General features: G+C 37.5%; 1 protein-coding gene across 4 annotated transcripts in view; it reads left to right on the top strand.

Moving 5' to 3' along the window:
* camk1b (calcium/calmodulin-dependent protein kinase Ib) overlaps positions 1-15,507 on the top strand; it is a 33,801-nt gene that overhangs the window by 6,398 nt on the left and 11,896 nt on the right. For 2 of the 4 annotated variants that reach the window (XM_026305936.1, XM_026305935.1), the window contains exons 2-4: positions 1,670-1,780; positions 2,086-2,146; positions 15,156-15,287. In XM_026305936.1, the coding sequence (XP_026161721.1) occupies positions 1,756-1,780; positions 2,086-2,146; positions 15,156-15,287 (218 nt within the window). In that variant the 5' untranslated portion in view covers positions 1,670-1,755. The remainder of the gene's footprint in view (positions 1-1,669; positions 1,781-2,085; positions 2,147-15,155; positions 15,288-15,507) is intronic. The other 2 variants (XM_026305934.1, XM_026305933.1) reach the window with 1 other exon arrangement.

Genomic DNA, 15,507 nt, shown 5'->3' on the forward strand with positions numbered 1-15,507 from the left:
ACACCCTGTACAGGTCACCAGTCCATCACAGGCCCACATAGAGACAAACAACCTCACACACTCACACTTACTCTTATGGGCAATTTAGAGTCACCAATCAACCTGACATACATGTTTTTGGACTGTGGGAGGAAACCAGAGTACCTGGAGAAAACCCATGCAAGCACAGGGAGAACATGCAGACTCCACACAGAAAGGCCTTGTTGCAAACCTAGGACCTTGCTGTGAGGCAACAGAGCTAACCACTAAGCCACCGTGCTGCCCGCGAAGGCACCACTCATGTCTATATGATGTGTGTATGCATAAGACATGGCACATGTGAGAATCTATGCATATATGATAGTGTGTGCATGTGTGCAGCCGAGGCGTCTGTAACTTAATGCCATATATGCTCATATACACTATTCTGCATATTAATTGCAACTTAATTGACTCTGAGCTAATTGAGAGATGATTAACTGCGTTATTAGGTAGTCTTTAACAAAACAGTACTTATACAACCCAGAACAATGTGTTACACCCTCTCCCATTAACAGAAATGAAGTTGCCAGGCAGGCAGCAGGAACAAAGGAGGAGCGACGCATGCTGATATGTACAGGGCTATTTTAGTCTTCGAGGTCTTAAGTTATATAGGCACTTTCTGGCTTTCAATGATGATAGCTGTGAAAGAAGGGTGCTCTGTGAATACTCCCACTCTTGGCAGTATAGCAAGGACCAACATGTATATGTTCATGTTTCCTGAAAAATGTGGTCACGTGAAACAATAGAACAGGAAGCAACCACACAACTTCTTTATATCACCTCAATTAAAATCGAGCAGTACACAAGCTGAGAAAAGTTCTATTACATATCAGCTATCACTATCACTATCAGCTGACATTTTATAGAGAGATAAGCAGCTTTACAACAGTTTGTTTCTTCACTGACACTCATCTGAAAGTTGACTTTTAGCCCATTCGGTCATAAATTCCACTCTCACTGATTCCAAAGATATTTCGACATGACTGCAGGACATAATGTTCATAAGTCAAAATTTTGTAAATTCATATAAAGTAATAAGTAGTTTACATTTGGACCAGATCCTCACATTCTTTAGTCTCACCAAACATTGTCAGTTTGTCAATGTGAGACCTTTAAATGTGTCAAAGTGTAATATAGTAACTGTCAAATTTAGTGTGAGCCTTTGTCTGAAAGTGTCTGATATTATGAATAGTTTTTAGAAAAGGAGTTTTTCATCATGAAATTTGATTTGGGACTAAATTTAATCAGGTCTTTCCTTGTGCAACTGCAGGAAGTTGTCAGTCCCAAAAATAAATTTCCCCAAACAGTATACAGTCAAAGAACAATAGGACCTGCCACTAATGCACAGTTTTTACTGGTGGTTGCTTTGAATTGCCTCTCTGTTTGAAAGATGCTATACAAATATACCTGTCTTGCATTACAATGTAGGATGCTGCATCAGCACAAGTGGCAAATCTATAAGCAATGCACTGATTAGTAACCTATGTTATAAAAATCTAAATTATTTTATATTCACATTAAATAATGAACCTTAATGAAAAGTGATTACTCTCTTTGCAGGATTTTATTAGGGGCAGTGGGGAGATGGAGGATGTTAAACCAATGATATTATTGAACATTTCCTCTTTTTTATCTATGTTCTTACTAGTATTGTTTCTGACCGTAACAAGAAGATGCCACTCGGTGAAGACTGCCACGCCTGGAAAAAGAAGACCACAGATGTGAAGGAAAAGTATGACTTCAAAGAGACCCTGGGAACGTAAGTGTTTCAGCCCCCGTGTGTCAGTTTTGCATGGTGGCCTTTTCACACTTTGTGAAGCACTGCTGTGACTAAATCGAAGTGTGTTTAATTGTGGATTTAATATTTTATGTGTATTTGATAGTTGTTCTTTTAGATGAACAAAAGACAGAACATTTGCATTTGTATTGAAATGAGAGTTTTAAATTATTATTCTGGTACTTGGGTTATTGCCACTGATTGATTGGGAAGACTCTATTTGGTACGGATGATTGTCCATTAATTTATTAATCTGCAGCCAGCTATTTAAATACTTTTCAATACAGGAGGTGTCTGGAAGGTGTGTCCATTTTTTTGGAGTGGGGGAGCTCTAAACAATTTATCTGGGTAATTAAAATAATATTTGCAGTATAATGTAATTCAATACAATAACCCTACTGCCATGTTTCTAGTAATAGAATAGCAATATAGCTTATCTTATAATGTTCAGTTTTGTTGACACTGTCATCAGATGTATGTTGATTTACTATTTTGACACTGTATTAACAAACCAGACACAAAGCATTACATTGTTCTTGGCATGTTAATAATTGTGGACCAGCCTTTAGAAAATATAAACATACACTGTTATAAATTACCACAGGGCTGTGTCAATGAAACTGAACATGATATGCTAGACAAATATAAAGGTCATTGCTGGACTGTTGTATTGGATTACAAAAGATTGCACAGGTATGCTCAATAAACTGGTTAAGGATCTCTCAAAGACCAATGACACAATTAAGGAAACCTAAAAAATCTAAAATCATTTAGAAAGCTACACTGGCTGAAAGAACAGTATCACTGAAACAAGTTTTACATAACTAAACCTTAGCAGTGCTGTGGCTAACTAAAAAGTAAGCGCTAGTGCTTAAGAAATCAGGTATGTCATCTTCGTTTTCCCTTTTTTTCCAACCCCTTAATTGAGCTTTGTGTGACTTTGTGTCTCTCACTGTTTATGAAAGGGTGAGTGAGGGACACTGAATATAGGAGCATGGCTGCCTGTTCACTATGAAACATATGTTTAGCTTGTGCATATGCTGGGAATGGTCCCGCTGAAGTTGCTCCTGTTTAGTTTTTCAGACCCACTTTTGTTCTATAGTAGGGACATGTGAAAATGTTCTCATTTTGTTCTACTCTATGGGCCTATGAATCATTTGTTTTATAATTTTGTTCTTGGACAGGCATGGGTCTGCCTACTGTAGAGTAATTTTAATCAAATGATACTCGTTGGCGAGTAATTTTAATCAAACGCTTTCAGCATTATTTACTATAAGTGTTCTGAAGTGGTCTTAAAATGAAAAATAAATTACAACATAAGACAGTATTTTCCCCATTGCAAGACTGACAAGGCAAATCCCATTTAAGCAGCAATTTTTAAAAACTTTTTATTTATAAGCATTTTCACAAAATCACAAAAGCACCAGTCATGAATATGTACAAGATATTGTGATGGGCATGTTATAGCAACACTAAAGCCCAGAGTTTTTGAAATGAATACATCTTTATAGAATCAAGGGACAAGACATGAGTGTGGCGAACCATAAGCCATCTTTCTGAGAACAGCATTAGAGCAGAATGCAGTTTGGGGTACTTTACCCTGGTTTGCCCTTTCCTGTGTCTTTGTGCCATGTCTCCTCATTTGCTTATCTTGGTGACGTGGAATCTCTCTTAAACCTCTTAGGTTTGAGGACTGTGTGTGTGTGTGTGTGTGCGTGTGTTCATGTGTGCTTGTCTGCGTGTATGCATGCATTTGTGCATGCGTGCAAGCGTGTGTGTTATCAGTTTGTCTCCAAATGTTTACCCTGCATTTCCCATGCCTGGTTTGTAAAGCTGTTTATGCTATATTTATAAGTTAGAGGAAATGCCATTCTGGCAGCTATACAATAAACAAATTTAAGTCAAAATGTAATTTAACATGCACAACAACCGAGCATATTCCATCAGCAACACCGGATAATTTCTGTCCTCCTGGGGTTGACTTAATCCTCCTGTCTAAATGCCCCTGCTATCCATCCCACAATGAAAGTTTTGCTGAGCTTTCCCAAATTGGCAGAGTCAAATGGGATACTACTTTGTTTTCAAATTGCAAATAGTTCAGAGGGTGAAGAGTAGTTAAATATAGTGTTTAATCCTACTCTTTATTTTATAATCCTTAACCATAGATGCTAGGTGTCACAAGGCAGGATGTTTATCCAAGGTGTCTTACTTGAAGCACTTTTTACATACACCCACATCCTTGTTGGTCCAGGATTAAGTTGTGTGAACACTGACTGAATCCAAGATGAAGGTTGAGCTTGTTTTGTGAGTTTATGAACCCTTTCCTAGCTTCTTTAGTCACAGAAACACACAGGGTAACAGTCACCTTGAGAACAGTGTTGACATCTGTTTCTGATGTAGGACCTTTATTTTTTCAATATAACTATATTGGAACATCATTTGCAAATATAAAATATATTTTCATCTTTCATCATACACCAGCTGTATGTACCCATAACAACCTTATAAACTGCCTCAGTGAGATCAAGCATTTTATGTCCAGCAACTTCTTCCACCTTAATTACAACTAAATTTAAGAATGTCTATTCAGCACAACAAAATCTATTCAGTTTATTTACAACACTCTAGGCAATTTATCATTGTAAGTTAAATCTGTTGCTAAAAACCTAGGAGACTCTAACCCTAGCTTTGATACCCAGGTCAAGAAAACCAAACAACCCTGCCTTCCTCACTTAAGAAATATCACTAAAATGAATACCTTTTTATTCTTTTGATGACTTGTAGAAAGTAATCTATGCTTTCATCACCTCAGATTTGGACTACTGTAATTTTGTAAACAAAGTTCTATTTCTTGCCTGCGACTGGTTCAAAACACAGAAGCAAAGATTTTAACTCATTCATGAGCTTGTGACCAGCAATAAATGTTAATGTCTAACAATTCAATGCTAAAAACGCTTTGTTCCACATTACATCACTGATTTTATGACACCTTACGAACAAATTTATAGTGTGACATTTTCTGGCAAGGCTCTTCCAGCTGTACCGAGATCATGTTTAGTAACTAGAAATTAAAGATTCTTCTCTGCCACGGCTGCCCGGCACTGGAATGCCTTGACAGAGGAACTTCAGTATAAAATTATTATTGTGATTATTGTTGTTTTTGTCAAATTAAGTGGTATAAATGTGTGAGCACAACTGATGGATGCATACAAGATGCCTTCCCATCCGTTCAGCTCCTTCACATTGTAACCCCTCCAGTTCTCCACCTGCCCGTGATTTGATGCTGAGCTTGTTTATAGAGAGATCACCAGCTCACTGCATCACTCAGCTGTGGACCACATTCACTTGCCTTTCCTGGATTGTTGTCTTGGTAACAACAGGAGACACTTTCCATAATGGACTCAAACAGTCACTATGGAAACAAAGTTTTTGATTTGCTATTAATAATCCAGCACCGGGTGCATATGTCTGCATTGTGCAAGAGATAAACTCGCTCTCTTTTACAGGAAAATGTTTTTAAAAAAATAACTTTAAACCACATACGAATGGCCTGGATGGGTTTGAATTCCCAGCTGCAGACACATGTTTTTTTGTAATCAAAACAGCTGGGGATTAATAATGCACAAACAAGCAACAGCACTTTAACTGCAATCAACTCAAATCCTCTCATCTTCTTTTCTCATCTTTGTTACTTAAATCTACTCATCTCTCGCTCTTTCTGTTTGTTTCTGTCTGTTTTCAACCCAGCCCAAAACCACGTCCCTCCTGTCAGAAATCCAGCTTCATGTTGGCTTCCCCTCCCTGTCACCTGTTCTCTAGCTGTTTCCCGGTTTCACACTGTGTTTGCTGTTGTATGAGGTTCCCAGTGTGTACTGCCGCCCTTTAATTTTCAGCTGAAAATAAAGCTTTCATTTTACAAGGATGTAGCCACACAACTAAAAGACTGATCGATTTCATAATTATTGTCAATAACATATAGGTTAGTGTACAATCAAACAACAATCAACTGCTGGTAGCATTGAAACAGTTATATCACATCTATGTTAGAAACCAAAATTTCTTTTGTTTCCAAATTTAAAAAGAGATTTATATAAACACTACATTTACATCCTGCTCTTTTTCCTTGGATTCCCTTGGCATCCCTGGTGCTTCCCTGGTGCTTCCCTTGGCCACATTTCAAATATTGACCAAGCACTTTCCCGCATTTGTTTTGGTCAGTATGTTATCATTCAAACTTGGCTGGGTAATGATTTACAAGTCACATATTTGGAAAATTCATATTGACATACTCATACAAATGCTGTAAGTTATATTGTTATATGACAGCACAGACTAATTTTAGCATCCATTCTGTCTGATTACCATTGCACCAGTTCTATTTCCATAGCAAAAAACACTACTAGCTTGCAGATCTATGACAGATCACTAAGAATAAGTGTTTGCTGAATCTGAATGTCCTGTAATGTTGTTTTATTTTACTATAGAACACAGTATTATTATTCACTGTTTGAACTCCACTGTTGTCACTGCATTGTCATAATTTTTTCCATTGTTTAGATGTAGATATTTTTAATTTAGTGCCTGGAAACAGCTCCTCGTTTTTCTTTTTTTTCCCTTAATCGTTCCCACACTCAGCTGCCGGCATCAAGATTTCTCTGTTGATGACAAACTGCACAATTGGGCCACATTGCCTTATCTGACATTTAAATGGCTGCACATGTTCTCATGCCGCAAGCAGTAAGGGGAAATTCTCAGCATTTTCAGCTCAAAATATGTTGCAAAACACACACAGGGGATAGAGCAACAAGGGAAAGAATAGTGGAGTATGATGTAATCATCTAAAATCATTAGGGCTGATGGATTGTGTCTTTCACTCATGTTGAACAATGACCTAGCTATTGACCACAATTGATTTGGGAAGAGTAGTGTGTGTATGTGCGAGTTAGGGGGAGACAGAAAGGGGGAAAAGAGGTCAGAACAGCAGCGCTTGTTTTGGTCACAGTTGCATGCCTGTTTTCCAGTTCTGTTGCATATGTTCATGAGCAGTACAGTACTGTATGTTCGTACCTAACGGCCTCAAAGCTGTTGTCTGTATTTCTGTCATCTTTGTGTTTTTCTCGTGATGGCCTTTGCATCCACTGTTCTGTCTCTCTCACCACCTCTCTGAATGAATGAACACACAGCACCCATTCATCTCACATCATCGCTTTTTTTCCAAAGCAGGGAGCCCTCTCACACACTGGCTGTTATTTTTTGTTGTCATTTTTATTTGACAGATCTCTCATTAAAACCTTTGACTGGCAGTTTTTTGTGCATCAAAACGTCAGACTGAGCTCTCTTTATATTGAGTGATGTAATACCCAGGGTTAATGCTTGATATTTTCATCAGACAAATTTGCTCCAGCTGTACTAGGCCAGATGTTTTCTTTCTGGTGTATGTGTGTGTGTGTGTGTGTCCAAATTGTACAGAATCCAAACAGATCTTTGTTGTTTAATTGCATATTATTGTAGTTTGCCCTTGGACACAAAATGGGAGTCAAAAGAGGAAAGTTGTGCACTGTGGAAATTTATTGAAGCTGTGGCACACTGTTTCATCAATCCATTATCTACCACTTACCCTTTCCGGACCATGGGGGGGGGTTCAAACATTTACAACAGTAACAATAACATTTACAACACTTACTGTGGTAAGATAAACCATATTACTTCAAATAAAACCTCTGAATCCATACTGTTACACTTAATGTGCTTGGCTGCTGTGTCTACCTTCCCAACATTGTTTGTGGGTCAGCCTCAAATTAATTCAAATGAATGGTTAAGTTAGTAGTTCAGACAAAAGGAAACAGCTACTGGTATAAAGCAGATGACTCTCCCAGCATGAGAGCTGTCCCACTTCATCTATTTTTCATCCTCTGTCTGCTTCTCTTTTTCTCTGTCCTAACTCTCCCTTCATCCCCATCATTTTCTATGACTACTTGACTCATATCTTTATCTTCTCTTAATTATGTCTTTGCTTCTCCTGAACAGTGCCCTACATGCATACAACTCAATGGGCTTCCTAGAAAAGAGAATTACTTTTTTGTCCTACGTTTTTGTTGTTTCTGTAATCTCCACAGTGAGATAGAGCAAAGAACTTCCTTCATTAAAGGGGATGAGACACACTGTGCCCTGCTCCTGTACTGGACTTCAAAGCCTGGGACAACATGTCACTGTGTCTGCTCTTCTAATTGTCTCAGGCACTGCTAAGACTGTACAGGAGTTCTGAGTAATGCTTGTGGCATGCTACTCCGTCTTCTCATTCTCCACTTTTGCTGCTTCTTTTTGTATGAGTGTCCAAACATTATACGTTTTGTAAAAGTGTGTAAATACCAGACACATGTAAATTATCAAAGACAATAAGATGCATTCCAGAAATTATAAGTATGCTTCATATGAATCTGAGATAATAATCCATTCGGACACTCCACCATCAAAAGCTAGGTATTCTTTTGAAAAGTGACAACTTGGAACTGTTTTCAAACTCCAACCAAATCCTGAAAATCCATCCCTGCTTATGGCACCCTCAGCCCTTCAGCTCTGCCCTGACCTAATTCCAACAGAAGCCTGCGTCTCAGCACAGCACAGCACAGCTCAGCATGGCGTAGCCTGCAGTTCCAGGAATACACACACAAATATATACCCAACGTCTCGGCCCACTTACAAATCTCCATCTGCTCACAGTGATGTATCCCTCCTAACAATTTTAAATACATGGGCAGGTTTGTCCTAGCCACAGTCTTTCTCTTTTGTTATATTTCATTTTTGCCCATATTTCCCACATGACAAGCTGTTCACATTGTCAGCAAACTGGCATTGAAAGGCTTTCTATCTGCTTTTCATCTCTGTTCTCAGAAACCTCTACGGAAGCTTTTTGTTTTTGTTTTTTTTTTTTTTGCTTTGCAGTTTTTTACAATCCACTATAAGATTTTGTTAGAGATTTTATTATTTAAGGGTGTTTCAAATTAATTCATTTTTAAACAGACTTGAAACAAGTTTTATTTTTACCTTAGAGAATAAAGCACTCAAATTTGTTCAGTGGGCTCCTATAACCTAAAACCTAAATCCCTTTTTAGCTGCTTTTGGTCTCCACTACCTAATGAGTAAAATATATTGTTGTCTGGCTTACCATATGTTTGACATTCTTTAGTAGTTACTTGCCAACGTTGTTTTTTTGGTGTTGTTTAGGTAGAATAATGAAAACAACTGCTTGCTACTACTGGAAATGCTGTTGAACATGGAACCAGTTTGGAACTGGTTTATTGAGCCTGAATCAGTAAGAACTGTTGAAACCAAACAATGAGCTAAACGTGCCTAAAAGGTGAAGGTAAGCTGTAATGGGGTGATCGTTCCTTGTATATATAGTTTCTTCCTACCAAAAGAAAGTTGGTTAACTAACAAGGACATTTGAAGGGAGAATTCATTGATTTTCAACCAGATTTTCTAAACATTGGGTGTTATTATCAATGAATAACATGTAAATTTGCTCTTTATTAGTACTATGAAGAGCTCTTGGTATCTACTTTCAAAAACATCCAATGGATGACAGTTTTCATCACTTAGCCGACAATAGAAAAAGGCGGAAATGCTCCTCGATTACACCTTGTCTTGCATCAAGTGGAACATGGTGTTAAAAGTAACCACAGTGGGTGAGACATTAGACTTATTGCATCCTTTGGAGTATTAATGCTTTAATAATTTTGCAAAGTGCAAGACCACATCACAGACTGACAGTGTATGTGATGCATTGGCTATTAATGAAGTGAAAACATTATCCCATTTACAGTTGATTGAAAATTGCATTTTAATGAATGGTAAGAACTCATAAAATGTCAGCATAAAAATTATGATATAATGTAGCTGTTCAGTTTGTATTGATATCAAGAAATTTGTTGGTGAGCTGTGGTGTGGTGTGTATGAGGTCCTCAGCCAAAAGACAGTTACTGTTACTGGCAGTGATTCAAATATCCCAGCACCATGGCAACACTAATATTAAGGGATTATTAAGATCAGAGTGAAGAAAACACAGTGATACCAGTAGACCTGATGTACAGCATATGATGTGATCAGATACTTGCTGTATATTTATTATCAATTCAAAGTGTGTGTCTTTTTATTTAGTATGTTTATTTTAGAGGTGTGATATTTTGGGCGTAATGGTACATGTATTCATCCTGAACTACTTTCTAGAGCAACAATCAACACTGTATTAATGTTTACTACAATATCTATATACAGTAACTCTACTCAGAGGACACAGGATTCAAGCATATTCTCAAAGTGCTTCAGCACCGGTATAACATTCCCAATTTTGCACACTGACATATTGTCTTTATTTAGTTCTTACTGACGAAACACAAATATTTGACTCAGCAAAAGTGCATAGTTAGAGTAGCCTAGGCCAGCACTACTTCATTTTTTTTATGCCACTCGAGGGTAACACAAGAAGCTGTAAACACTGGTATATTAGGTATATTATGTCTTTATAAAGCTGATTTGGCAAATGTGGTAACAAACATTTCCTTGTTTACATTGTCAACAGACATGGAGGAGCATTAGGGTTCATTTGGAGTCATGTTTCTGGCCACCTGACTACTAATTCAATATTGTATTTCCTTTCTGTTTAAGATAAGATAAGACAAACTTTATTAATCCCTCAAGAGAAATTCCAGTAGTCTTGTAGCAAAAGTAGTTAGTAGTAAAACTAGTCACTAACAGTCCACTTATAGTTTTTGGTCTCTTATTAACTTCAGAGAGGACTACCTGGTGCTGCTGAAGAGTAAACTATATAGTAGTTATAGTGATAAAAGGAGGGCCACTGTCATTTATTTGTGTACATCCTGTTTTTGGAGGCCCTGCGGAGCAAAGGTGGTTTTATGTTTCAGGGCCAGTATCTCAGTTTCTGATTGAATCAGATGGTCCTTCCCTATGTCTGTCTGACCTTCCCACAATCACCATTTGTCATCTGTTTAAATACTTTCTTGACCAACTTTTCAGGAGGACAGATGGCACAATTGGTTGGAGTTTGAGAAACACAGGAATTTATAGTAAAAAAAAAAAAAAAACATGCCAGATCTCACTCAGGGCTGTGATTGCAAAAAAAACCACTCCATATAGGGAATGTTTCTTTGTTTATTTTTCAAAATAAATTCTATTTATTTGAATTTAGTTTAGCCTTTCACTCAAAAGAGAGCTGGGATAGACTCCAGCAGATCTCCATGACCCTAATAAGGAATAAGCACATATAGATAATGAATGGATGAATAAATGATTGAATTGAGTTTAACATGGTATATGTACTGTACATGTTCACACTGGCACAAACACCTGTGCGATGCTGCAGTTGGTAACCACACACACTACAGTTTTCATACAAGGAACTGCAGAAACAGAATCTGAACTCCCATTAAATTAAACAGCCATTAAACGGTTAAGAGAAATTAGGCACATCAACTCTGTATTGTAAGAAAACAACTTAAACAGAATATGATATGATGATGAAAAGTCTGAGTGAAATACCTGTGCTAATATTTGAACTTTTTAATCCACAGAAAGCAAAAAAGCCTTTTCTTGTCCACTGTTTGCATAGGATAAAATGTGTCTATATACAGATTCTGTGCCCATTGTCAATTACTGGAATAGATGCTATTTGAGTAGCATTTAAATATTTATTGAGTTTGAGTCTCCACATATTGAAATTTTGCTGCTGTGTGGTTATATTTAAACTCTGGTGTCAAGCATTTGCACAGCAACTTTTAATGCCTTTTGCACAAGTGTTGTGCAGTGAAAACACCCTATTGTTTGAACAGGGAGCAGTAAGTATGTCTTAATTGAGGGTTTAGATGTTAATATCTGTGCAGTGTGTTTGTGTGCGTGTGTGTTTGTGCATGTATGTGTGTGCGTTTCCTCTTCCTCCCATGGTGGAGATAAGAATGTCCTGTTAGGAGCAGGAACAGCTCAGTAAACACATTTATTTACTGTATAATCCATCTGAAACCTTTGCTAGGATTAAGTTTTCAGGAAACTCACCACACTATACTACTGCACATCCATCAAACACAATTATGATTTTTTTTTTTTTGTTCTTTCATTTTTTGATTTTTGTTTCTTAATATAGGTAATACATTTGAAAATGTTGTAGCACTAAGATTAGTTTGCACTACTGCTCTCCCACTGTTGGATATTTGCGCTTATCCCTAGTACAGTCTGTGATCAGGGACTTGGACAAAAGTATGCTGCTAATCAGTTTTTAAGAGCCATTGTAACCTTTTCAGCAATATCTTGTTTAAATATGTATTCAACCCAGAAAAAATATTGCTTTTTTACTCACCTGCTTTAAAGTGAGATTATGTAGCTTTTAAACAATGAAATAGTGCATTCATAGTTTTAAAGTTGAATAAGCAATAAAAAGTACCCTTGCTTAAATCAGTACACTCAGAGATTTTACTGCTACAGGCTTATTCAGCCTCGTCTGACCAGTAGCTGATGTTGGCTAGTGTAAACTTTGAGAACATTATGCTGCGTAACCCATGTTACTGAGTCAGTGTGCTGACTTTTCCCCCTCTCTCTGTTTTTGTTAGTGTTACTCTATATCTTTCTATCCACAGTATAACTGCAAGTCTCAGGCTAATGGTGAATGGTGACAACGACAGCCTCTGTCCAACAAAAGCTACGTAGTCTCACTTTAAAGATGTTGTGAGAGAAAGCATTGTCTACTGCCCTATAGCTCTATGACATTCAGAAAGAAGGAAGTATTCTTGGAACGGCATGAAAAACAGCATTCAGTGGCATTTGGTGATGGGAAGTCAGGGCTAAAGGGTTTCTCTTTTTGCCCAATAATATTGTGGCGATTCTGTCTGCTGTCCAGCTGTTTCTTTTAATTTGAAAGCACAAGCTGTGATGTGCCAGAGGTTTAACCAACTTAACAGCACATCTTGTCTGTTATCTGAAACTATTAATATTAGGAACATTTTGCTACAGAATATTATTACTTCTCTTGGCAAAGATGTGACACTGGTAATAATTTGACTAGAATAATGAACAGATAAGCTGACTATCCATAGTCATAGACACATTACTGTTCTTAGATTTTCCCAGTGTTTGTGTGAACCGCTGTTTGACACTTCCCCAGAACCCCTTGGCCTGTCAGTGGGTGCATGGAGAATGTCAACTAAATCCTCCAGATGCTACAGAGGAATTTACAGCACTGACAACCTCCTCCACCCAGTTGGATTTCTGCCAAAGCTAATGGCCTTTCTGTGGTAGTTTTACTTTCTTGTTTAGATGTGACCACAGGGTCTAACTCTCATGATAATTTTATTTTGATAAGGAAATTGGTTCTGTTATCTTTAAGGTAAAAAACAGAAAATATGATTTCTCTGTTATTGAACACATGATTACTGGTAACCATCCATCCATCCAGTATCTATACCTGCTTATTCCTATTCAGGGTTACAGGGGAGATTAACTACACTTTTTGAATACTGTAAGTGTCCAAGTAAAACTTCTCTCAGTCTTGAGGTTAGGATTCCTCGTTGGGGCCATTTGATATGGACATTTGCAAGGTTGATATATTGGTATTTCTTAGATGTTTTAGAAAACACAAAAGGCTGCTCTTCAAAATAAAATACAAAAGAAAATACAATACTGTAAAACTCTGACAAGTCTACAGCAATTGTACAGTAAAATGTACCATAAAATTAACGCATTTGTTAAAAAAATGTTGTCAGCAAACAGGAACAGGCAGGGCCATCTGTGTGCTTTCTTGCAGATAGTGTTAGTGGATAACTATTTATTGATATTGTAATTCACAGTCAAGCGATTAGAAGAGGACCATAAAGTAAGCAGTGAATTTGTAAGTGCTATGGCTATAGTGGCTAATGTTTCCATAGTCATAAACATCAACAGTATTTTAAAAATAGCATTTTTTTTTCATTTGGGCTGAAAAGAAACTGAGCAAACAGACTTGAAGAGTTTGAAAGTGTTTCTTGCACTTGTAGTGGATTATAAGAAAATGTTCCACTTCAGAGCTGTTCTAAAATAAATACCATTTGCATATAAGTAATCAAGCAGGTGGTGGATTTGAACATGGAAAACATTTAGGGACACATATAGAGATAAGAAAAAAGCAAAAACGTTTCACTTCTTTCAAATTAGCATCATTCACATTGACTCTAACTTTGAGTTGCCGTCTTTTCAGTGCAGTGTTTTCCATGCTGAGCCAGGCTATGATGGCTTGTGTTAGTTGCAAGCTCAGTGACGGGATGCTTGTGGTTTCTCTGTGCCCACATATAGTTTGTGTGGCGAAAGAGATATTGTAAGACACAAACTGACAGCTGTCATGCACCCCTTCCCCTATTACACACTGATAAATGCACATACACATCACACGCAAAACTGGAACTTTTATTTAAATGACATACCTACAGGGTGTTGTTTTGCATTTTGGAGTTTACAGAAGTGCACAAACAGGTACTGGTGCAAGTTGTTTTTGTCTTTGTCTTTATATGGCTCACAACTGTAATTCAAGAGATCTGCATAACTTTATTTCTGACTGGACTTCAAATTGCAGCTTTAAACTTTACTTCAAATTTAGTACCACATGTTTTAGGGAGAGAGAGACATATCTGAACATGGAGATGCTGCCAACATTTATTGGCAACCCAACCACTGTTTAGATAATAGCCTGTTTCAAAGCAAACAGGTTTTTGTTCACCTCAAGCTGATGTACTGTGAATGACGGCTTGGTAGCAAAATACTATGAGTAAGAGCTGATGCACAGACTTCCTCATAAAAATGCAGTCATCCAGAATTATTGTTCTCTTCAAGTGAGGTTGAACAAATGTTTGTTTTGTTTTTTTTATTACATACCTGCCATTTTCCCAGAAGGGCTTACCACAGAAAGATAATGTATACCTCACAATCCAGTTGATTGACAGCCATCATGTGGGTGAGACTTTAAATGTGAAACTCTAAAAAAGACTTTTATTAAAATATTTCACTGAGATAAAACTCAAAGCATTTGATACTGGTGCTTCCAGATCTTCCCACCAAGTTGATACCTCTCCAAATCCTGACTCAGCAGCATTGAAAAGCCAAAAAGGAGTTAAAAATAAACACAATCTGACATTAGCAGGCTAAAATTTCTCTCAGCACTCAGATGTGAGTAGCCAAGTTATTGCTTTAGTTGGCCAATTTAACATCAAAGCAGGGGTATCCTTTCTTTGTTCACATCACAGATGCATGTGAAGAGCTCTGCCTCAATACATGCTGATGAATGCACTGGGGTCTGACAGACCGACCTGTGGGTTTTATGTTTCAGCGGAGCTTTCTCTGAGGTGGTCCTGGCCGAGGAGAAGAGGACCCAGAAGTTGGTGGCTATCAAGTGTATCCCCAAGAAGGCATTAGAGGGCAAGGAAAACAGCATTGAAAATGAGATAGCAGTCCTACACAAGTAAGTCGACTCTGAAGCGGCACATGAACAATATCACATAGTAACAGAATGTCTTTTTGAAGCTAGTCTGTACAAAACTTTAATGATGTGCATCTAAAATACTAGCTACAGCACAAGTTTTCATATAGATGGCATATTTAGTATACACCCTAATATTCCAGAAGTAAATTCATATTTTATCTGTAAGAGAAGTCAGTGCACCCAAATTACTATAAAACAA

The sequence above is a fragment of the Mastacembelus armatus genome, chromosome 5, assembly GCF_900324485.2.
Source record: "Mastacembelus armatus chromosome 5, fMasArm1.2, whole genome shotgun sequence".
Lineage (NCBI taxonomy): Eukaryota > Metazoa > Chordata > Actinopteri > Synbranchiformes > Mastacembelidae > Mastacembelus > Mastacembelus armatus.